Source organism: Narcine bancroftii, chromosome 3 (genome assembly GCF_036971445.1).
Source record: "Narcine bancroftii isolate sNarBan1 chromosome 3, sNarBan1.hap1, whole genome shotgun sequence".
NCBI classification, from domain to species: domain Eukaryota; kingdom Metazoa; phylum Chordata; class Chondrichthyes; order Torpediniformes; family Narcinidae; genus Narcine; species Narcine bancroftii.
The window spans coordinates 167,938,290-167,961,007 of NC_091471.1; the positions used below are offsets into that span (position 1 = coordinate 167,938,290).

Below are 22,718 nucleotides of genomic sequence, written 5' to 3' on the forward strand. Positions count from 1 at the left end.
ATTATATTATAGACCATCCAATAATAAACAGAAATTGAAGGAGCATATTTGTAGAGAGATATCAGACAGCCGCAAGAAATACAAGGTTATGATGTTAAGTGACACTAACTTTCGACATATTGACTGGGGCTCCCATTCTGTTAAGGGCTGAATGGGTAACAGTTTGTCAAATGTATTCAGAAAAGTTTCTTTAATCGATATTGTTAAGAACCAACAACTCTTTCAATTATTTCTGGGACTAAATGGACTTTATTAGCATTAACACAAGAACAGCAATGGAAAATTCACCAGATAATGGTAAAATTCAAAATTTTATTTTTTTAATTAAACAATTAACAACATAACATTTCTTACTTATCTCTAAACTTACTTAACTATAAACTTAACCCCACTGTGCACAAACGCAAGAGTGTGTGCACGCGCATGCACGTATAATTCAAAGTCCCACTCTGAAAAGTCAATCTTTAAAAGTTCAGCATCATTTTAGTCTTGCTTGAAGGTCTTAAATTCTCAATTCAGAAATATTTGTAAAGTGCTTTTAAACATTATGTCTTCAGGCTTCTTTATTCACAAGGTGGCTATTTTCTTCCATGATAAATTCACAATCCCAGACAAGAGTTAAACAAAGTGGCCAAACACAAAAATAGACCCAGTAGAATTCTCTCCTCTTTTTTCCAAAGAGACAGTGAAGTGGTCTTCCTTATTTCAGAAGCCACTGATTCTGTTCCCCTTTTCTCAGGAGTAACACACACACCAATTCTAGTTACTGTAACTTAACCCTGTGTTTCACAAGGTTTCAACCCATGTCACAGGAGTTTTGACTTCTGTACTCTCCAAGTTGAATTCTTCCAAATCTGAGCTCAATATATCTGAATTTGAAAATATATTTCTCTAAATCATGTGACAGTTATATCACGAACAAGGTCATTCTCAATTCTTGGAACCCACATGACTATCAGTTTTATTTCTATCAAAATTCTGATCCTTTTTCAAAACCACTCCATATCGATAACAACCTCTGACCTCATCTCTTTTCAAGAGGCTTAAGTGGTTTTAGTTTAAAAACAGATGGCTTCCTTAGCAGTTCTTGAATAATTAAGACCCACTTGAAATCCATTAGTTCTGTCTGTCCAAGATGCTGCAACTCCAAGAATGAACACTCTTTTCTGAAAACAATGGTTCTCTATAAATGTGAGTGACCCTGTACCAACCCAGAGCTAACTTACTAAGAATACAGATACAATATTTTAACTCTATAATTTACTTTACTAAGACATTTTTATATACAAGAAATATAGTTAATATTAAATTAAAGGTTAACACAAATCGTTACAATATATAGAGGTACCACTGGAGAGAATGCAATACTGGTTCTACTGTTAGGAGACAAGATGGAACGGGTGATGGAAATGCATGAATGAAAACACTGGATCTAGTGATCATAATGCCATTACTTTCAAGATTGTTATTGAAAGCATGGAATAGTTCAGGTCTAGCTCTCAGATGGAGGTTCTAAATTGGAGAAAGGCCAATTTTGATGGAATCAGTAAGGATCTGGCAAGTGTGGATTGGCACAAGTTGTTTTCTGGAAAAGGTGTGCTTTATATGTGTGAGGCCTTCAAAGTCAAATTTTGAAAGGGCAGAGATTGTATGTTCCTGTCAGAATTAAAGGCTAGTCTAACAAGTATTTAAAAACCCTTGGTTTTCAAAAGCGATTAGTACCCTGTTTAAGAAAAGAAGGGCAGAGCAGGTATAGGCAGCAAGGAGCACATTAAGTAATTGAGTACAAGAAATGCAAGAAACACTTAAGAAGGAAGTCAGGAGAGATTAAAAAAAAGTCTAAGCTTTTCTGGCAAACAATGTGAAGGAAAATCCAAAGGCTTTAATAGATATATTAAGAGCAAAGGATTGTGAGAAACAAAATTGATCATCTTGCAGATCAGAGTGGTTATCTATGCATGGAGCTGAAAGAGATGAGGGAGATGCTAAATTGTATTTTTTTGCATCTGTAATTATTTGGGAGACTGAAACAGAACCCTTAGAAGTGAGGCAAAAGAGCAGTGAAGTCATGGACTCTTTACAGATTATAGAAGAGGGGTGCTTGTTGTCTTGGGGCAAATAAAGGAGGGCAAATCACCAGGGCCTGAAAAGGTATTCTCTCAGATCTTGAGGGAGGCTCATGCTAAGCATGTATAGGCCCTAAAAGAGGTATCGAAAACATCCTTTGCCATGGGTGAGGAGCAAGAAAATAGCGAGTGGTGTTCTATTGTTTAAGAAAGGCTCTAAAATAATCAAAGAAATTATAGGCTGGTGAGTATGACATCAGAAGTTGGTAAATTGTTGGAAGGTATCCTAAGAGATTTAGGTAGGGAGGGACTGATTAGGGACAGTCAACATTGCTTTATGCATGGTAGGCTTATTATCACCTGTACATATACAACTGGATGAATATAGACTATCAGGAACGTTAATGAAGGAAAGGTTGTGGTATTGTCTACATGGATCTTTGACAAAGTCCCACATAGGTGGTTGGTCAAGAAGATTCAGATGCTTGGCATCCAGGATGAGGTAGTAAACTGGATTAGACATTGCCTTTGTGTGAGAAACCAGAGAATACCAGAGGAGGAATGCTTCACTGACTGGAAGCCTGTGACTAGTGGTGTGCTATAGTAATCGGTGCTGGTCCATTGTTGTATGTCATCTATATCAATGGTCTAGATGATCATATAGTTCATTGGATTAGCAAATATGCAGATGACATGAAAACTGGGGAGTAATGGACAACAAGGAAGGGTCTCAAACCTTGCAGTAGGATCCGGACCAGCTGGAAAAATAGACTGTAAAATGGCAAATAAAATTAAGGTGATCAAATGTGAGGTGCTTCACTTTGTGAGGATGAACCAAGGTAGGACTTACAATAAAGTTTTTGCCACATTGGCCTTCAATCAAAGTACTGAGTACAGGCGTTGTGATGTTACATTGAATTTGTGCAAGACATTGGAAAGGTCAAAGTTGGAGTATTTTGGTCACCTGCCTACAGGAAAGAATTAATAAAATTGAAAGAGCACAGAAAAAAATTTACAAGAATGTTGCTGGGACTTGAAAAGCCAGGTTATAGGGAAAAGTTGAATAAACTTTGTTGCCTGGAGCATCAGAGAATGAGAGGATATTAGGTACATAAAATTATGAGGTTTATAAATTGGGTAAATGCAAGCAGGCTTTTTTTCCACTGAAGTTGGGAGAGAGAGAGACAGTAACTATAGGGCTTGGGTTTAGGGTGAAAGGTGAAATGTTTAAGGGAAAAATTAGGGGGAAAGTCTTCAATGGGTGGTGAGAGTGTAGAACAAGCTGCCAGCAGAGGTGGTGGATGCTGGTTTGATTTTGACATTTAAGAGAAGATTGGATAGGTACATGGATGGGAAGGGTATAAAGGGCTATGATCTGGGTGGTGGTCAATAGGAAAACCCCTGTTATCCAGGATTCAAGCAACTGGCACTATCAAGCAATTGGCAAAAAAAATTGTGGAAAATAGGTAAAAAGTACAGGCTTAAAATTTGTGCGCCATGCTGTTAGTTCACCAATCATGCAACACACAATCTCAAGCAACTTGAAAATTCACATATCTGGCATCTACCAATCCCCATGTGGTGAATGTCTGCCAAGCTGCCTGTCTCCCCTCTGGCAAGCCTTGCTCTACTAACATTGGCTGTGCATTATCTCTACTGTTAAGGACATTCCCCTTGGATATAACTGTATATGCATCTATTGTCTTTCATTATTGTACCATGAGTTTCTGCTAATAAAAGCCATGATTATTGTTCAACCACATCGTCTTTGTCTACTTCATCAACTGGCACTTCACCCCATATGTGTCAAATACTAAGAGTTTTACTCTAATTAGGATTAGAGAGAGCAAGCATTAAACAGGAGGCTCCATTGGATCATAAGTGCTTACAAAGAACCGGTGGACAGAATGGTCTGTTCATATTTTAAATTCTGTACTATTCCATTTCACCTGTCACACTTTTAGCTTCAAATTAAATACATCGAGGAATTCTAATCATTGTCCTTCAAAACTTATCATGTTCTTTAAGTCGTCCTTGGATTTTAGTTCCTGGAAATTATCTTGAAAAACTATAAGTACCCTTTTCTCAGTTAAAGTTGAAATTGTGCAGTAACCACATTTGCAGTTATCAAGTACAAACACAAAGCTGGTGAAATTCAGCTGGACAAACGTACTTTATATCTTGCAAAGATAAAGAAACATAACGAACATTTTGGGCTTGAGCCCTTCATCAAGGTATGAGCAAAATGTAGACAGGCACTGGAACAAAATGATGAGGGGAAGAGGGAGGAACATAGTTCCACAGGCAAGAGGTAAATAGGTGGATATTCCAGATGACAGGGATTTAACTGTATAAAACTTCTATCTGTACCTCCTTATCCTTGGCACTCATGATATCCTCAATGAACTCTAGCAAATTTATCAAATACAACCTGCCCTTCCAGAATTCATGCTGTCTTTGCCTGATGGAACAATTTCTATCCAAGTGTCTCATATTTCTGACTTAATGATAGCTTCAGCATTTTTCTGACTGCAGACACTAAGCTAATTGGCCTATCGTTACCTCTCTTCTATCTGCAGCTTTTCTTAACAGATGTTGAGACATCTTCTGTCTTTCTATGTGTCAGGACCTGCCAAGAGTCTTGAAAGTATTCGTAAATTATCACAAACACCTCTACTATATAGTACCCTGGGAGGTATTTCATCAGGACAAGGGGATTCATCTATCTTTAGACTCACTTGTTTGCTCAGCTATTTTTTAAATGATAGTGATCGCATCAAGGTACCCACCTCCCGTAGCATCCATAACATCCATCTTTGGCATGTTAGACGTTTCTTCCACCATGAAGATTAATACTAAACAGTTGTTCATGGCCTCGGCCAATATTCATTCCCCCTTCTATCTTCCAACAAACCTTTAACACTTTGTATAATAATAAACTTATACTATTGGTTTTCAAATTTTCTGCTTGTTTCATTATTTATTTTCTCTTCCTTTTTATTGCTTTCTTTAGTGATTCCTTCATACTTTATTCCAATCTTTCAGATTTCCATAGCTCTTGGTGACTTTGTATGCATGAGGTTTTTTTTAATTTCCTTATCCAAGGCTGTCTCTTGCCACCCTATTATTCTTATTTTTAACTAGAATGTACTTTTGTTGACCACTGTGAAAATCTTAGGAAATCTTCCACTGTTCAACCTTCCCACAAAGTAGCCTATGTTCCCAACCTATGCTGGTCAACTCCTCTGTTGTAGTCTCCCTTGTTTAGGTATAATACACTGGCTTTAGATCAAACGATTGCACTTTCCATTTGCAAGAGAAATTTAATCATACAGTTCTCCCTCTTTCCGAGATGATTCTAACGACAAGATCATCAATTTTTATGTCTCAGTGCACAGAACTTGATCTAAAAATGCATGTTTCTCTGTAAGTTCAGTAATATGCTGTTCAAGAAAGCTGCCATGGCCTAACCTGTAAATTGGCCGCTCAATGAACTAGTTAAAGAAGCTGTTTTACAGAAGCAGAATTATTATTATGTAATAGTGATGTAAAGAGATTTATTTTAGAGATGTATAAATTATTAAAAAAGGCAGCTCGAAAAGAAGGAGTTCATAAATCAAGACATAAATAGGAGGTAGATTTAAATAAGCAAATAGATGAATGTAGATGGATTCAGATATGTAGAGAGAGTATGAAAAGTACAATAAATGTGAGATATCAGTTAGTTCAATATAATTTTATTCATCAGTTATATTTAACACCACAAAAGTTGAATAATATGAATTATATTTATTCAGATTTATGTTTTAGATGTGGACAAGAAGTTGGTAATTTTTTGCATTTGACTTGGTAGCGTTCCACAATTAAACTTTTATGGTTTGACTTGGGTAATTTAGTAGAACGAATACCTGGAGTAAGATTCCCACAGGATCCAATGTTATTTTTACTGGGAGATGTTAGATGAATTAAACCTAAATTAAAATGGAATATGTATCAAGTAAAATTTGTTCAAAATGCTTTGGCAATATTTAGAAAATGTACTGCTATAACTTGGAAATCGGATATTTATTTAGGAATGGATAGATGGCATGCAGAAGTTCGAAGTTGCATTCCATTCAACACCAGCCATCGCCAGGGAGAGGGGCGCCTATCCTCTACCAGTGCGTCCGAGATGCTCATCCACTAATTATGATGTTATATTTAAACAAAATTAATCATGCCTAATTATAACAGTATGATTCAGCCTCTGTTGTTGTGCCGACCTAATATAAACCTTTATAAATGTCCATGGAAAAGTGGTAGTGGGAATAAAACACGTAGGCGCACAATTTATAAAGACTGTGGGAAAATCTGAGAGAGAGAGAGAGAGAGAGATATGGCGGACCTGCCCAGTATTGCATGCGGCAGAGAAACTCCTCCATGAGTGCTCCATGCATGCAGCCCTTTCTCTGATGCACGGAACTCTAGGAGGGCAGGTCCGCCATCATTGTCTCTCTCTGCGACTTTCCCACAGTCTTTAGAAATTGTGTGCCTATGTGTTTTATTTCCACTACCACTTTCCCACGATCCTTTATAAATTTAAAAAGGTTTATATAGGTTGGCACAACACCAGAGGCTGAAGGGCTCATATTGTGCTGTACATAATACTTAATATAATGTTATAATATATGTTATAATTAGGCATGATTCATTTTGTTTAAATACAAGATCTTAATACATTGATCAGGATTTAGTAAATTGAATACAAAGTTTACACCTTTTTAATCTTTTGTCTCCTTCACGTTCCTCCACTCATGAAAAAATGTCATCAACACGTCATTACTTTGTCCCTGGATAATCCAGTCCGTGTCCCTTTCACGCTGGACTAATTGGCACGCAGACATCAGATGACCGCGGCAATGATACACCCTACCTAGGTGGTCCATCCCCAGGGTAATTTGACACCTGCAAGCCGATTCCTGAGCGTTCACACTGGCCCTTTAACTGGATAAGGTCCTAGTGTGAAAGAGACTTATTAAGTCACCCTCATTCTTAGATACATCATGTATTTAAGCATAAGGATGAGAATCTTAAATTTGCTGCACTGAGAAAATGGGTTACAATGTACGTCAGCCAGACGAGTGATGAGCCAAAGTGAAGTAAGTGCATCATAATGTTGAAATGGACTGATGGATGCAAAACAAGATTTGGGTTAAAAAAAACTTGGAAATGCCAATAAAAATTGAGAATGGGATAAGATGAGAATTCCAGTGGTGATGGGTTAATGCATGGGAATGTTTTGGAGGTGAATGAAGTTGAAAGATCAACTTGGAATCAAGTGGGAAGCAGTGACTGCAAGTGGTCTGATTTCAAGTTGGTATTTGTAGAATCTGTCAGAATGAATGGAATTTATGGAGAGGTCAGTTTCAGCCTGACCAGTGTAGAAATGGAATAAATTATAGATCATCCAAGGCTGCTCATCACTGATATTTTCTGACATTCGCTAATAAATACACCAGACAAATTCTCAATCCTCTAGAATTTAGGAAAAGCCAAGAAGCAAAAATGTTCTGCACAAAATGCAAAAAGGACAAGGAGCATTTGTTACTCTACTGAATATCTTAAATCTAATACCAGGCAATATATGCTATCCTAGAGGATAAAGTTGGATATTTTGGATTTGATAACGACTTTTGCTCAAGTCATTTTTTCACTCTGCAGATAGCAGTTTTGTTGCTATTTACTTGCAATACACTAATTCTGTTGGGGGCCGGGGGGTGGGGGGGGGGGTGGGTGGCATTGTTCTATGGTCTCTGGAGTGTGCAGTCTGTTGCTTGGGAGCACCAGGACAACAATTATTACTTTTTCCTTCTTTATCTCCTGCTACCACATGTAACAGTCAAGGCAAAAGATATCGCTCCTTTTCCTGTCTTTTTTCACAAATCGCTCCAGTGAATGATGATTTACCTCCATCTCCCCCATTTCACACACTTCTATTCTCACTCCACCTCTCCCAAGACAGAACAGAGATAGAGTTAACTCTGTCCTCTCCATTTACCCAATCAGCCTCCATATCCAGATCATCATTCTTTGACATTTCCACTAGCTACAACACGAACCCATTTCCCCTCCCCAACCCATTCTGCTTTCTGTATCTCCTGATTTGTTATTTCTCCCCGTTCCCAGGCATTAACCCTGCAAATGTAAGAGATGCAATGCTGCTCCTACACCTCTCCATCACCTCCATTCAGAGACCTAAATAACCATTCCAGATGAGGTAGAGATTCAGGTGCAACTTTTCCTAATGCATTCAGTGAGGTGGCCTCCTTTACATCAGTGAAAAGTGCAGACTAGGTGACATTTTTCAGAACACCTGTGCAATAGCCATCTGATGTTCACAGTTGCAAGATATTTAAACTCCCTCCCTATGCCCACACCAACCGATTTGTCTTTGGCTCCTTCATACTCAGGGTAGCTGAGGTCAAATGCAAACTAAATGAACAGCATCTCATATTCCTCTTGGATAGTCACACACATCATTCTCTCCAAATCTCAACCCTCACCCCAGCCACCATTACTGTTTCTTACCCTTCTCCCACCTGGAACAACTTGCCCATCACCTACATACTCCACCCAGTAGCTCCTTTGTCCCCTTCCCCTGCTGTTCCCAGCTGATCGCCATCCTATCCTTATCCACTCATCACCTTCCTTTCCTAACAGGTTCCATAATCTGCAGCCCTTTGTTACCTCCACATTACCTCCTTGTCTTTGGTGCTATCTCCACCTTTCCCATCCCCAACTGGCTTTACCCACCTACCAAACACACCTCAATGAATTCACCTATCACATGTCTTCTCCTGCCTCGCCCTTTCCCTTCACTTCTTTAAACGGATTATCTCCCCTTTGACATGATGCAATGTTTCAAAAATATTGACTATTTTTCCCTCCACAGATGTTGTCTGGCCATTTGAGTTCCTCTAGTGTTTTTTTTTTACATCAACAATGACTAGATTTACACAAGAAGATTTACTACATTAAAATTGTTAATGACACAATGTGTAAAACAAGAAAGTAATAATGGGAGGGGAATAGTCTCAAGAGGAATAATTACATGTTCAAATTACTTATGCAATGAAATTAATCTCAGAAGGGATCAACATGATGCTTAAGTAACTTGTGTTATGGTTCATAATTGTTCCGATTGATAATGAAATACAGTACTGCAAGAATGATCATGACTTTTCAAATAAGACTATAATTCATAACTAAATTGTTGATGTAGGATTTATGGGGGTGGAGAAGGGAAGGAGGAAGTAATTCTATATTTACTCTGATAATCAAGATCTGTGGAATGTGACCAAGCAACCCTATAGTACAAATTGAACTAATGGAAGCTTTGTGGATCAGCAGAAAGAATCTGAAAAGAATCTATCATTAGTCCTTTGCAATGAACTGATCAGACCCAATCAAAGAAATTACTACCTTACAAACAAATCTTCCTCTCTAATATCATCATTTTAAACTCAAAGATAATTTACCCTGTAACAGCTGATCAAAGAAACAACATTCAATCTGTTTCAAGATGGAGATTTATTATTTCAGCTCAAGGGAATTTTCCAAATAACTGACATACTATTTTTGACAATCTTGAATCCCCAGACTCCTTTCCTGTTTTGGTTTGCCAGTCAATCAGGAGTTAGACACCTGCTTAAATATAAATTGATGAACTTGTGATTCAGAAATACAAGCCAATTCAACTTTAGCCCACCCAGGAGGTTGAATAACATCTAACATTCTGTTAAAAGTTTTTAACTGTGCAGCCTCATAATAATTCTGAAAATATGAGGCAGTTGAAGTCCACTTAAAGCATATTTCCAAGTCAATTTCTGCAATGCTACCCTAGCTAATTTACCTTTCCACAGAAACCTTCTCACTGCAGTATTCAATTCCTGAAAAAATGCCTTTGGAAGCACACATAGAATTGATTGAAAAAGACATTGAATGTGTTAGATATCAACACATCATCTGCAAATAAATTAATCTTATATTCATCTTCTGCAATTTTTATTCCTTTAATATTATCATTTTGTCTAATAGCTTGAGCTAATGGCTCTATGACCAATGCAAATAAGGCTGGTGACAATGGACAACCTGACGCATTGATCTCGATAATTTAAATGACGAAGAAGTTTGACCATTTGTCACTACCCTAGCAATTAGATTTTTATATAATGCCTTGACCTAACCAGTAAAAAGTGGCCCAAATTTAAATTTTTCTAGTACTTTAAATAAAAAATGCCATTCCACTCAGTCAAATGCTTTTTCCGCATCAAGTGAGATGATCATTGGCTGGTTGGGCTGATATCTCGATGCATTGATCAAAGTAATCAATCTAAGAATATTTTCTGAGGCATACCTATTCTTAATGAAACCTACTTGATCAACATGTACCAATTGTGGTAAATATTTAGCAGGTCTGTTTGCTAGTACTTTAGCTACTATTTTATAATCTACATTCAATAAAGAAATTGGTCGATATGAAGCTACTTTCAAAGGGTCTCTGTCTTTCTTTGGAATTACTGTAATTATCGCTCTTGAAAAAGAATCTGGTAATGATTGCTTATCTGTTGCCTGTTTAAACACATCCACAAATACAGGAGACAAAACTTCATAAAACTCCTTATAAAACTCTGCAGTGAACCCATCCTCTCCAGATTTCCCATTTGGCATAGCCTACTTAATTTCAAAGTCTGTAAATGGAGCTTCCAATTCCTTCACATCCTCATCCTTTAAATTACCATTGGATCCATTAAATTTTTTTGTTGGGTTATACTGTACCTTTAGTTTTTGGTTTAGGGTTGGAAAAGTTTCAGATGGCATTGCGTTTGTTCATTTGGCATTAGCGGTAGCACGGAAATGTATTGCAATTACACAGAAAGATAATGTGGAATTAAATGCCACTGGCATAATGAGTTAAGATCCTGTATTTATATGGAGAAAATAACATATAATTTGCATGATAATTATTCTTTTTTGTTCAGATGTGGTCACCTTATTTGAAATTTATGGGTTTGGAAATATCTTAATTTTTTTTTCATTGTTTGACACATCACACAGCATATGTAATTAACTGATATATGTTTTTTTTGCTCCCCTTGAGGGGTCTGTTGTGGGTGGGGGGGGTGGTTTTGTTTGTTTTCTTTTATATATGTATTCTAAAATCATAAATAAAGTTTTCAAAAAAAGTGTTAGACACCTACAAAAATCTATATAAAAAAAACCATGTGAGTCTAATTCCACAATAGCCATGACAGGATCATAGAAACTAGCTGATGTCCATGGGTGGCTTTTAAGTCTAAGAATTAATTTTGGTGCTCTGTAACAACACCTGGCTTTTGTCCCTTTTTTTGCTGAACTTGGGAGTAGTCACATGCCTTTAGCAACAATGGTAAACTAAAATAAACTGAAGTTCTTATGTCAAGATGCCATATTATCATTAAACTTTTCAGATGGGCTAAAAATTGAAAAATCATTGAGAATTTCACTCCTGGTCCTCTCCTTTATGAAACTTTACAACTCAGCCTATAAATAATAAAATGGATTTGTCTGACCAGGTCTGTCCTCAACATGCATTTAGGGAATGTTTGAGAGCAAATTGAGTTTTGTCACTGGTTTCCCAGCAAAAACCACTCAGAAAAAAAACATTAACAATCTGCTGGAATGCTAATAAACTCAAAACTGTCCTCCTCCCATCAAACTATCCTTGTGGAATCAATAAGTGAGCAACAATTATTTTTTATCTCTACCAAACAGCTCATGGTCATCCAGCATGAATCAGAATGAAAATGCTAAAGTGCAAAAGAAAAGACTAGAACTAAATCACAAACAATTTCTGGATTATACAGCAAGAAGAGTCAGGAACAACTAAAAGGAAGCTGTGGACAGAACCATGATACATTTCAAATAATCCACAGGGTGCAGTTTCCAGCATTCTGTCCAAAGTTATCCAGCATTAAATAATGGGTAAAGTTGGAAGGGAATTGAACTGTTCAGCTGCACAAAGGTAGGTTTATGTGAAACAAGGATTAGAACTGCCTAAAGTTTAAAAATACATATTCATGTACAATACACAAGTAATCTTATATATCTGAAATTTATTGTATTTCATATCACATTATTTGTAATGTTTACATTTTTGTGGAGTCTGCTAATTTTTTTTAAAGTGTTATGGTGCTCTCTTATGGTTAGGGTTTTTACCGCACAGATAGCTTCAGACCAAACTTGGCTCAGTTGCAATAAAAAAACTCCGGCAGTGGAGAAGGCCAAAGCCAGACAGGTTGGTGTGGGAATAGCAAGTTGAAATGGCATGCAACTGGAGGCTCTGGATGGCCATTGTGAACCAAACATAGATGGTCTGTTAAACAGTCCACCAAGTCTGTATTTGGTATCAAGCCACATCAGGAGAACGGCTAGAGGAGAGGCAAAGATTCACATGAATCATGTGGAACGGCTGTTTAGGACCCTGAATAGCAGTGAGAGAGGCAGTGCAAGGGCAAGACAAAGTACAGTAAAACCCCCAGTATATGGCAGCTAAGGGTACTGGAAGATGGCGGATAGTGTATTTACTGGTTGCTTGAAATTGCATATTGTGTGATTGCCAAACTAACCACTGGGGGTGCCAATTTTAACCTTCAGTATTTTTTACCTATTTGTTTTCCACAATATTTCTGTCAGTTGCTTGATGCTGCTTAAGTTCTGGATAACAGGGATTTTACTGTACCAGAGTTCACAGAGAAGTGTAACACCTACTCTTGCACCTCCTCCATCATTACCATACAGGTCTTAAACAGCCCTTCTAGCCAAGCAGATTCATATACACCTTGTCAAACCTCATCTACTGCATTCGGTGCTCCCAATGAGGCCTCCTTTATATCATTGAGACCAAACACAGACTAGAGGTCTGTTTCAAAGAGCATCCATACTCTGTCCGCGATGGCCCGACTAAGCTTCCAGTTATCTACTACTTCAACTCCCTTTCCCATTCCCTCACCTCATATTCCACCTGGGTAGCTTGGGCAGTAAACAGCCCAATGGCATGAACACAGAATTTTCTAAGTAACGAGATCCCCCCTCTCCTAATTTTCTTTTAATTTAATTTAGACATACAGCATGCTGCCCAATTGCACCCAATTTACCAATAACCCCTGGTATGTTTTTGAATGGTGGGAAAAAACTGCAGCACTTGGAGAAAACCCATGCAGACAGACATAGAGAACATATAAACTCCTTATAGGCAGTACAGGATTTGAATCCCGGTCCCAGTCGCTGGCGCTGTAAAAGCATTGCGTCAGTCACTAACTGTGTCGCCTCTTCTTCTGTACTGACTTCTGTTGTTCTGCTCCCCCCACTTTTTTGTCACTTTTCCCATCCATCGCCATGCAGACCCCAACCCATTTTTCATCCCCCCTCCACTATACCATCCCCTTACTAGATTCTTCCACCCCTCCTGCACCTCCCTCCACCAGTTGTATCTGGTTTCTCTTTATTCCACTATTTTCATCTTTTATTATCAGATCCCAGCACTGATAGCTTTTGTCTCCTACTCACCTACTCCTTCTACCTGATCCTTTTGCTCTTCTGGCTCTCTCTCCCTTTGTTTGGCATCTGCCAATCTACTGCACCTATTTGTCATGTTTCAGCAATCCCACATGGGGCCCCTATGTCAACCTCTAGCCTGTCCTCTTTGCACTGGCATCTCCATTACTTTCCATGAGCTTTGATAAACAGTTTCAGCTGGAAATTTTGACCATTCTTTTTCGCCCACTAATGTTACCTAACCTACCGAGCTCCTGCAGCAAAGAATGTTTTCTTTACTTCTCTCCACTCCTCCAGTTTCTGCAACTTAAAACACACTTAGTTTCTGAAGAGTCATCGACCTTGGGGGCAACTGTTAGCAAAATGCCGTTACAGCATCAACGATCAAGACTAGGGTTAGAATTCCACACTGTAAGGAGTTTGTACATTCTCCATGTGTCTGCATGGGTTTTCCCCGGTGGCTCCAATTTCCGCCCACCATTCAAAATATACCAAAGGTTATAGGTCAATTGGGTGTATTTTGGGAGCATAGGTTCATGCTAAAAGAGACACGAATTGATTAAGTTAGATTGGCAAATGTTACTTAAAGGATTAACTGTAGAAAGGCAATGGCAAGCATTTAAGGATCACCTGGATGAAATACAGTGTTTGTTTATCCCGGTTTGAAAAAAAGAATACCTCAAGGAGGGTAGTACATCCTTGGATAACAAGGGAAATCAGGGAGAGTATCAAGTGTAAAGAGGAAGAGTATAGACTAGCCAGGAAAGACAGAATACCAGAGGATTCGGAGAAATTCAGAGTTCTACAGAGGAAGACAAAGGGATTAATCAGGAAAGGCAAAAGAGATTATGAGAGAAAGTTGGCAGGGAACATAAAAAATGACTGCAAAAGTTTTTATAGATATGTAAAGAGAAAGAGACTAGTAAAGACAAATGTGGGTCCCTTGCAGTCAGAAACAGGTGAATTGGTAATAGGGAACAATGACATGGCAGACCAATTAAATAACTACTTTAGTTCAGTCTTCACTAGGGAAAATATGAATAATCTTCAGGAAATAATAGAGGACCATGGGGCTAATGTGACGGAAGGACTGGGGAAAATAAGTGTAAGTTATGAGGTTGTGTTGGATAAACTGAAGGGATGAAAGGCAGACAAGTCCCCAGGGCCAGATGGTCTGCATCCCAGAATGCTAAAGGAAGTAGTCCATGAAATAGTGGATGCATTGTTGATAATTTTACAAAACTCTTTAGATTCTGGAGTGGTTCCTGAGGACTGGAGGGTGGCTAATGTAACTCCACTTTTTAAAAAGGGAGGGAAAGAGAAATCAGGGAATTATTTGACATCGGTAGTGGGGAAAATAGAGTCAGTTATTAAAGATGTGATTGCGGCACATCTGGAAAGTGGTGAATTCATTGGTCAGGGCCAGCATTGTTTTATGAAGGGAAAATCGTGTCTGACTAATCTTATTGAATTTTTTGAGGATGTAACTAGTAGAGTGGATAGGGGAAAACCAGATGTGGTTTACCTGGATTTTCAGAAGGCTTTTGATAAGGTCCCACACAGGAGATTACTATACAAACTAAAGGCACACGGTATAGGGGATATGGTGTTGAGGTGGATAGAGAATTGGTTGACAGATAGGAAGCAAAGAGTAGGAATAATCGGGTACTTTTCAGAATGGTAGTCAGTTACTAGGAGGGTCCCACAAGGCTCAGTGCTGGGACCCCAGTTAATAACGATATATATTAATGATTTAGATGAGGAAATAGAAAACAGCACTTCCAAGTTTGCAGACGACACGAAGCTGGGTGGGATTGTAAGCTGTGTAGAGGCTGTTAAGAGTGTGCAGGGTGACTTGGACAGGTTGGGCGAGTGGGAAAATGCATGGCAGATGCAATATAATGTGGATAAGTGTGTGGTTGTCCACTTTGGAGGAAAGAATGGGAGGGCTGAGTACTATCTTAATGGTATCCAATTAGGAAAAGGAAAGATGCAAAGAGACCTGGATGTCGCCGTGCATCAGTCATTAAAAGTGGGCAGGCAGGTGCAGCAAGCAGTAAAAAAGGCGAATGGTATGTTGGCGTTCATATCAAGAGGATTCGAGTTCAGGAGCAGAGAGGTATTGATGCAGTTGTAGAGGGCCTTGGTGAGACCTCATTTGGAGTATTGTGTTCAGTTTTGGTCTCCATATCTGAGGAAGGACATCATTGCCATGGAGAGAGGGCAGAAAAGGTTTACCAGATTGATACCAGCGATGGCAGGACTTGCATATGAAGAAAGGCTAGAACGACTGGGCTTGTACTCGCTGGAGTTTAGACGATTAAGAGAAGATTTAATAGAAATGTTCAAAATTCTTAAGGGATTTGACAGGGTAGATGCAGGAAGAGTGTTCCCAATGTTGAACAAGTCTAGAACCAGGGGTCACAGTTTAAGGATAAAGGGGAAGTCCTTTAGGACTGAGATGAGGAAGAATTTTTTCACTCAGAGGGTGGTGAATTTATGGAATTCTCTGCCACAGGAAGGCCGGTTCCATAGCTATTTTTAAGAGAGAGTTAGATTCAGTACTTGTGACTAGGGGGATCAGGGAGTATGGAGAGAGAGCTGGAACAGGGTACTGAGTGGATGATCAGCCATGATCAAAATGAATGGCGGTGTAGGCTTGAAGGGCCAAATAGCCTACTCCTACACCTATTTTCTATGTTACTGTACTTACTGTATGTCTAAATTTAACTCTGTTTCTCTTCTCAGTTGCTGCATGGAATTAGTTTGAACTTCCTTATCCTAGCAATGGTTTGACTACCCTACATTCAGTGCCCATTTTCATCCTCCTCGCTTTCACACTGTTTTTTTTAAGATATCCAATCAAAGGTCTTTAGATCAGTCTCTTTAGCCACATGTCACTAATGGATTCGAATAGAGATAATTAGATAGGTACATGCAATTGAGAAAAATGGAGGGTTAAATGGAAAAATTTAAGGAAGTTGTTAAGTTATTAGGTTGGCACAACATTATGGAGTGAAGGGATTTGTTTCTACATTTTTCCTTCCTTTCTCCTACTCAAGTCTTCTACTTCTTCTGTTACCATCAACTCTTTCTGATACAGCTGTCAAAACTCTATATTTCTCTTTCTATTTTGCCTGTGTTCCTCTTCCTCTGAGCACCTGTCTCTCTGACCAAGACAGTGAATTAGGTACGAGATATCATCTCTTCCTCCTCTTCTCTCTCATGTGCCCAGGATTACTTGTTTGTCAAAACTGGTGTGTTCTGCATGTAGGTCAGCAATTTGTAATTTTAATTAACTTTTTTCTTTCTCCAACTGATCTCTTGCTACTTAATCTGATGTGTACTTCAATATTTCAGCAAATTGTTGGTTCATCTTTCTCCAATTTTCAAATACCTTCCTCTCTGTAGGTTCCCCTGGACCAACCTTTTTCAATGGAGACCATATGCTCCGCACCGCCCCCCCCCCACCCGGGGCCATAGCACATTTAAGGAGGTATAGTTTTTAACGGGGTCAGGAAATGAGAAATAATTATGAAACCAACTAAACTTGACTGCTTCACAGTGAATGGGGCCCGTAAACTTTGATTGAGTCCTCGTGGGTCATAGCCAAAAAAAAGGTTCAGAATAGTAACCCTAAACTGATTAACAATTTGTTCTCCTCCCTTGATGCCATCAAAGGAATCACGACACATGAACTATGTTGTTCTCCTCTGATCAGTCATTCCCTTTGTTCTCTTCAACCTACTTCTCTCTGGAATTTAAAAGATATTTTCTCACCTTTCCAGTACTGAATGATAATCACAACAGTTTACCTGAAACATTACACTCCCTCTCCCGAGACAAATACTGACTAATTTCCTCTCTTCATTTTTACTTAATTCAGCTGGGGCGGGGTGGGAGAAATGGGTCAAGGTTTATCTCACAATTTCTCATACTCATCTTATTCTAATTCTAAAATATAACATTAGTTTTCTTTCTTTTTAATATATTTTTATTGATTTGGAAGAAAGAAATATTACATGCTACATAGCGAACATGTAATAACTGCACAACCTAATACAGAGGATACAGAATTTGAATCTTAAGTAATTTATATATTTTCTTTTATATATAATGTTCAAAATGCAATAAGAATTCCATTAGGAAAATGTAAGCTCATATTCTATGATCAGAACATATTCAAGACGAATTGTCTAATTATGTTCTTTTTAAACATTCATTTCCATATCTTTGAAAGCACAAATATTTTATCCACCATCCCCATCCCCACCCCAATATCTCCCTCACGCACGCCACACTTTCCTGTTATTGCACTCCCCATCACTTCCTCTCAACCTCATCCAATCTCCCTCCCCAACCTCCTCAAGTAGTACTCCTTTTTCCACTCAACCTATCACCCTACTTCACCCTATCGTCCTTACTTTTTTGCTCTTCATTTCCTCCCATCAATAACCCTTTCCCTTCATCCTCCCTCTCCACATCAACACAACTCTCCTTCCATAACACTCCTTCCTCTCATTCCATCTCTCCTCTCTTTCTCCTCTCATCTTCACTTCCATCAGGCCTCTCATTCCCTCTCCCCTCATCCTCACTTCCTCCATTCATCTCCCTTCATCCTCCCCTCAACCTCTAATCCTCCCCTCAACCTCTCATCTGCCCCTCAACGTCATCTTCCCCTCAGCCTCCTCTCATCTCATCTTCCTCCCTTCATTTCTTATCTTCAACTCCCATCCTCCCTTCATCTGTCCTCTCTCTCCCCTCCTCCTCCCTTCTTCTCTCATGTTCCTCCCCTCCTTCTCCCTTCATCTCTCTTCTCCCTCTCCTCCCTTCATCTCTCCTTTTCTCCCCTTCATCTCTCCTCTCCCTCCAACTCTCCTCCCTCTCCTACCTTCATCTCTCCTCCTCCTTGTCCTCCCTTCATCTCTCCTCCTCCTCCTCCCTTCACCTCTCCTCTCCTCCCTTCGCCTCTCCTCTCCTCCCTTCGCCTCTCCTCTCCTCCCCGCCACTCCTCTCCTCCCTTCGCCACTCCTCTCCTCCCTTCGCCTCTCCTCTCCTCCCTTCGCCTCACTTCTCCTCCCTTCACCTCTCCTCCCTTCACCACTCCTCCCTTCACCTCTCCTCCCTTCACCTCACCTCCCTTCACCTCTCCTCCCTTCACCTCTCCTCCCTTCACCTCTCCCCTCCTCCCTTCACCTCCCCTCCTCCCTTCACCTCTCCCCTCCCTTCACCTCTCCCCTCCTCCCTTCACCTCTCCCCTCCTCCCTTCACCTCTCCCCTCCTCCCTTCACCTCTCCCCTCCTCCCTTCACCTCTCCCCTCCTCCCTTCATCTCTCCCCTCCTCTCCTCCCTTCACCTCTCCTCTCCTCCCTTCGCCTCTCCTCTCCTCCCTTCGCCACTCCTCTCCTCCCTTCGCCTCTCCTCTCCTCCCTTCGCCTCTCCTCTCCTCCCTTCGCCTCTCCTCTCCTCCCTTCACCTCTCCTCCCTTCACCACTCCTCCCTTCACCTCTCCTCCCTTCACCTCACCTCCCTTCACCTCACCTCCCTTCACCTCTCCTCCCTTCACCTCTCCTCCCTTCACCTCTCCCCTCCTCCCTTCACCTCTCGCCTCCTCCCTTCACCTCTCCCCTCCTCCCTTCACCTCTCCCCTCCCTTCACCTCTCCCCTCCTCCCTTCACCTCTCCCCTCCTCCCTTCACCTCTCCCCTCCTCCCTTCACCTCTCCCCTCCTCCCTTCACCTCTCCCCTCCTCCCTTCACCTCTCCCCTCCTCCCTTCACCTCTCCCCTCCTCCCTTCACCTCTCCCCTCCTCCCTTCATCTCTCCCCTCCTCTCCTCCCTTCACCTCTCCTCTCTTCCCTTCACCTCTCCTCTCTTCCCTTCACCTCTCCTCTCTTCCCTTCACCTCTCCTCTCTTCCCTTCACCTCTCCTCTCTTCCCTTCACATCTCCTCTCCTCCCTTCACCTCTCCTCCACCTCTCCCCTCCCTTCATCTCTCCTCTCCCCCTCCTCCCTTCATCTCTCTCCCACTCCTCCCTTCATCTCTCCTCTCCCCCTCCTCCCTTCATCTCTCCTCCACCTCCCTTCATCTCTCCTCCTCCTCCCTTCATCTCTCCTCCTCCTCCCTTCATCTCTCCTCCTCCTCCCTTCATCTCTCCTCCTCCTCCCTTCATCTCCTCCCTTCATCTCTCCTCCTCCTCCCTTCATCTCTCCTCTCCCCCTCCTCCCTTCATCTCTCCTCTCCCCCTCCTCCCTTCATCTCTCCTCTCCCCCTCCTCCCTTCATCTCTCCTCTCCCCCTCCTCCCTTCATCTCTCCTCCTCCTCCCTTCATCTCTTCTCTCCCCGTCCTCCCTTCATCTCTCCTCTCCCCTCCTCCCTTCATCTCTCCTCTCCCCCACCTCGCTTCATCTCTCCTCTCTCTCCTCCTTCCTTCATTTGTCCTTTCCCCCTCCTCTCTTCATCTCTTCTTCCCCTCCGCCCTTCTTCTCTCCCTCTCCTCCCTTCATCTCTCCTCCCTCCATCTCTCTTCTCCCCCTCCTCCCTTCATCTCTCCTCCTCCTCCCTTCATCTCTTCTCTCCCCCTCCTCCCTTCATCTCTCCTCCTCCTCCCTTCATCTCTCCCCTCCTCCCTTCATCTCTCCCCTCCTCCCTTCATCTCTCTTCTCCTTCTCCTCCCTTCACCTCTCCTCTCCCCCTCCTCCCTTCATCTCTCCTCTCCACCTCCTCCCTTCATCTCTCCTCTCCCCTTCCTCCCCTTGATCTCTCTTCACCCCCTCCTCCATCGCTCCTCTTCCCTCCTCCCTTCATCTCTCCTCTCTCCTCCTCCCTTCATCTCTCCTCTCCCCCTCCTCCCTTCATCTCTCTCCCCCTCCTCCCTTCATCTCTCCTCTCCCCTTCCTCCCCTTGATCTCTCTTCACCCCCTCCTCCATTGCTCCTCTTCCCTCCTCCCTTCATCTCTCCTCTCTCCTCCTCCCTTCATCTCTCCTCTCCCCCTCCTCCCTTCATCTCTCTCCCCCTCCTCCCTTCATCTCTCCTCCTCCTCCCTTCATCTCTCCTCCTCCTCCCTTCATCTCTCCTCCTCCTCCCTTCATCTCTCCTCCTCCTCCCTTCATCTCTCCTCCTCCCTTCATCTCTCCTCTATCCCTCCTCCCTTCATCTCTCCTCTCCCCCTCCTCCCTTCATCCCTCCTCTCCCACTCCTCCCTTCATCTCTCCTCTCCCCTCCTCCCTTCATCTCTCCTCTCCTCCTCCTCCCTTCATCTCCTCCTCCTCCCTTCATCTCTCCTCCTCCTCCCTTCATCTCTCCTCCTCCTCCTCCCTTCATCTCTCCATCTCTCCTCCTCCTCCCTTCATCTCTCCTCCTCCCTTCATCTCTCCTCTATCCCTCCTCCCTTCATCTCTCCTCTCCCCCTCCTCCCTTCATCCCTCCTCTCCCCCTCCTCCCTTCATCTCTCCTCTCCCCTCCTCCCTTCATCTCTCCTCTCCCCTCCTCCCTTCATCTCTCCTCTCCTCCTCCTCCCTTCAACTCTCCTCCTCCTCCCTTCATCTCTCCTCCTCCTCCCTTCAACTCTTCTCTCCCCATCCTCCCTTCATCTCTCCTCTCCCCTCCTCCCTTCATCTCTCTTCTCCCCCCCTTCATCTCTCCTCTCCCCCACCTCGCTTCATCTCTCCTCTCTCTCCTCCTTCCTTCATTTGTCCTTTCCCCCTCCTCTCTTCATCTCTCTTCTTCCCCTCCGCCCTTCTTCTCTCCCCCTCCTCCCTTCATCTCTCCTCCCTCCATCTCTCTTCTCCCCCTCCTCCCTTCATCTCTCCTCCCCTCCTCCTCCTCCCTTCATCTTTTCTCTCCCCCTCCTTCCTTCATCTCTCCTCCTCCTCCCTTCATCTCTCCCCTCCTCCCTTCATCTCTCCCCTCCTCCCTTCATCTCTCCCCTCCATCTCTCTTCTCCTTCTCCTCCCTTCACCTCTCCTCTCCCCCTCCACCCTTCATCTCTCCTCTCCCCCTCCTCCCTTCATTTCTCCTCTCCCCCTCCTCCCTTCATCTCTCCTCCTCCTCCCTTCATCTCCTCTCCCCTTCCTCTCTTCATCTCTCCTCTCCCCCTCCTCCCTTCATCTCTCCTCTCCTCCTCCTCTCCTCCTCCTCCCTTCATCTCTCCTCCTCCTCCCTTCATCTCTCCTCCTCCTCCCTTCATCTCTTCTCCCCGTCCTCCCTTCATTTCTCCTCTCCCCCTCCTCCCTTCATCTCTCCTCCCCCTCCTCCCTTCTTCTCTCCTCTCCCTCCCCTCATCTCGCCGATGTTCTCTCAGCCCCTCATTCCGCTCTTCACTCGTCCACCGCTCTTCCCAGTGCCGCCTTCCACGATCTCCCCCGTCTCTCACCCAGTTCGGATTATTGTTGAGCTTCGCTTTCTTCACTTGCTTCTCGTCCTCCATGATGTCACCAGTCGAGTGAGGAACCGCACGAATGGATGTTCCGCTCACAGCCAACAGGGCAGACGACACGTCCAGCGCGGGGCTCCGCGGAGCTCTCGCGAGATCTGCGTCGGCGAAGCAATAGGGGAGATGGTGTGATGGGGAGGAAAAAGGTGTGGAGAGAAGGGAGATTCGAGGAGCCAGGGAGGGGAAGGGTATGGACCATGAGCATGGGTTTCTGGGGAAGGGAATTGAGGTGGGGGTGGGTGGGTGGGGTGGTGAGGGTGGTCCTGGAGGTGAAGAGTTCTGTTGGAGAGAACAGGTCTCAGGAATTCCAAAGGAGGAAGCGATGGTGAACAGGAAAGGTTATTTGAGGAATGGATTGGGAAGTGTAGGGTACTGGAGCATGGACAATTGTGAGGAGAGATGGACGGAGGGGAATGGTGGGGCAGTAGGTGTCACATTTGTGGCCCGAAATGTGAAGTTAATAAAACATTAAACACAAGTTTTATCAGGTAAACTTCTTAGTGTCTTTTTATTCTCCGGTTTCCTTTGTTCTCCTGCTTGTGTTCTTATCTCTCTCTCTCATACCCCATGACTTCCGGTACATCTCATACATATTCATTATCATGACATCCCTCCTTTAATCAGAAATAAACTTTACCTTCAAT

At 42.3% G+C, this 22,718-nt stretch overlaps 1 protein-coding gene across 1 annotated transcript in view; it reads right to left on the bottom strand.

Moving 5' to 3' along the window:
- The window catches only part of papss1 (3'-phosphoadenosine 5'-phosphosulfate synthase 1), an 84,444-nt gene extending 62,282 nt beyond the window's left edge, over positions 1-22,162 (bottom strand). Inside the window, exon 1 of the mRNA XM_069925759.1 lies at positions 22,015-22,162. Coding sequence (XP_069781860.1) covers positions 22,015-22,068 — 54 coding nt within the window. The 5' untranslated portion in view covers positions 22,069-22,162. The remainder of the gene's footprint in view (positions 1-22,014) is intronic.
- Positions 22,163-22,718: the final 556 nt, after the last annotated feature.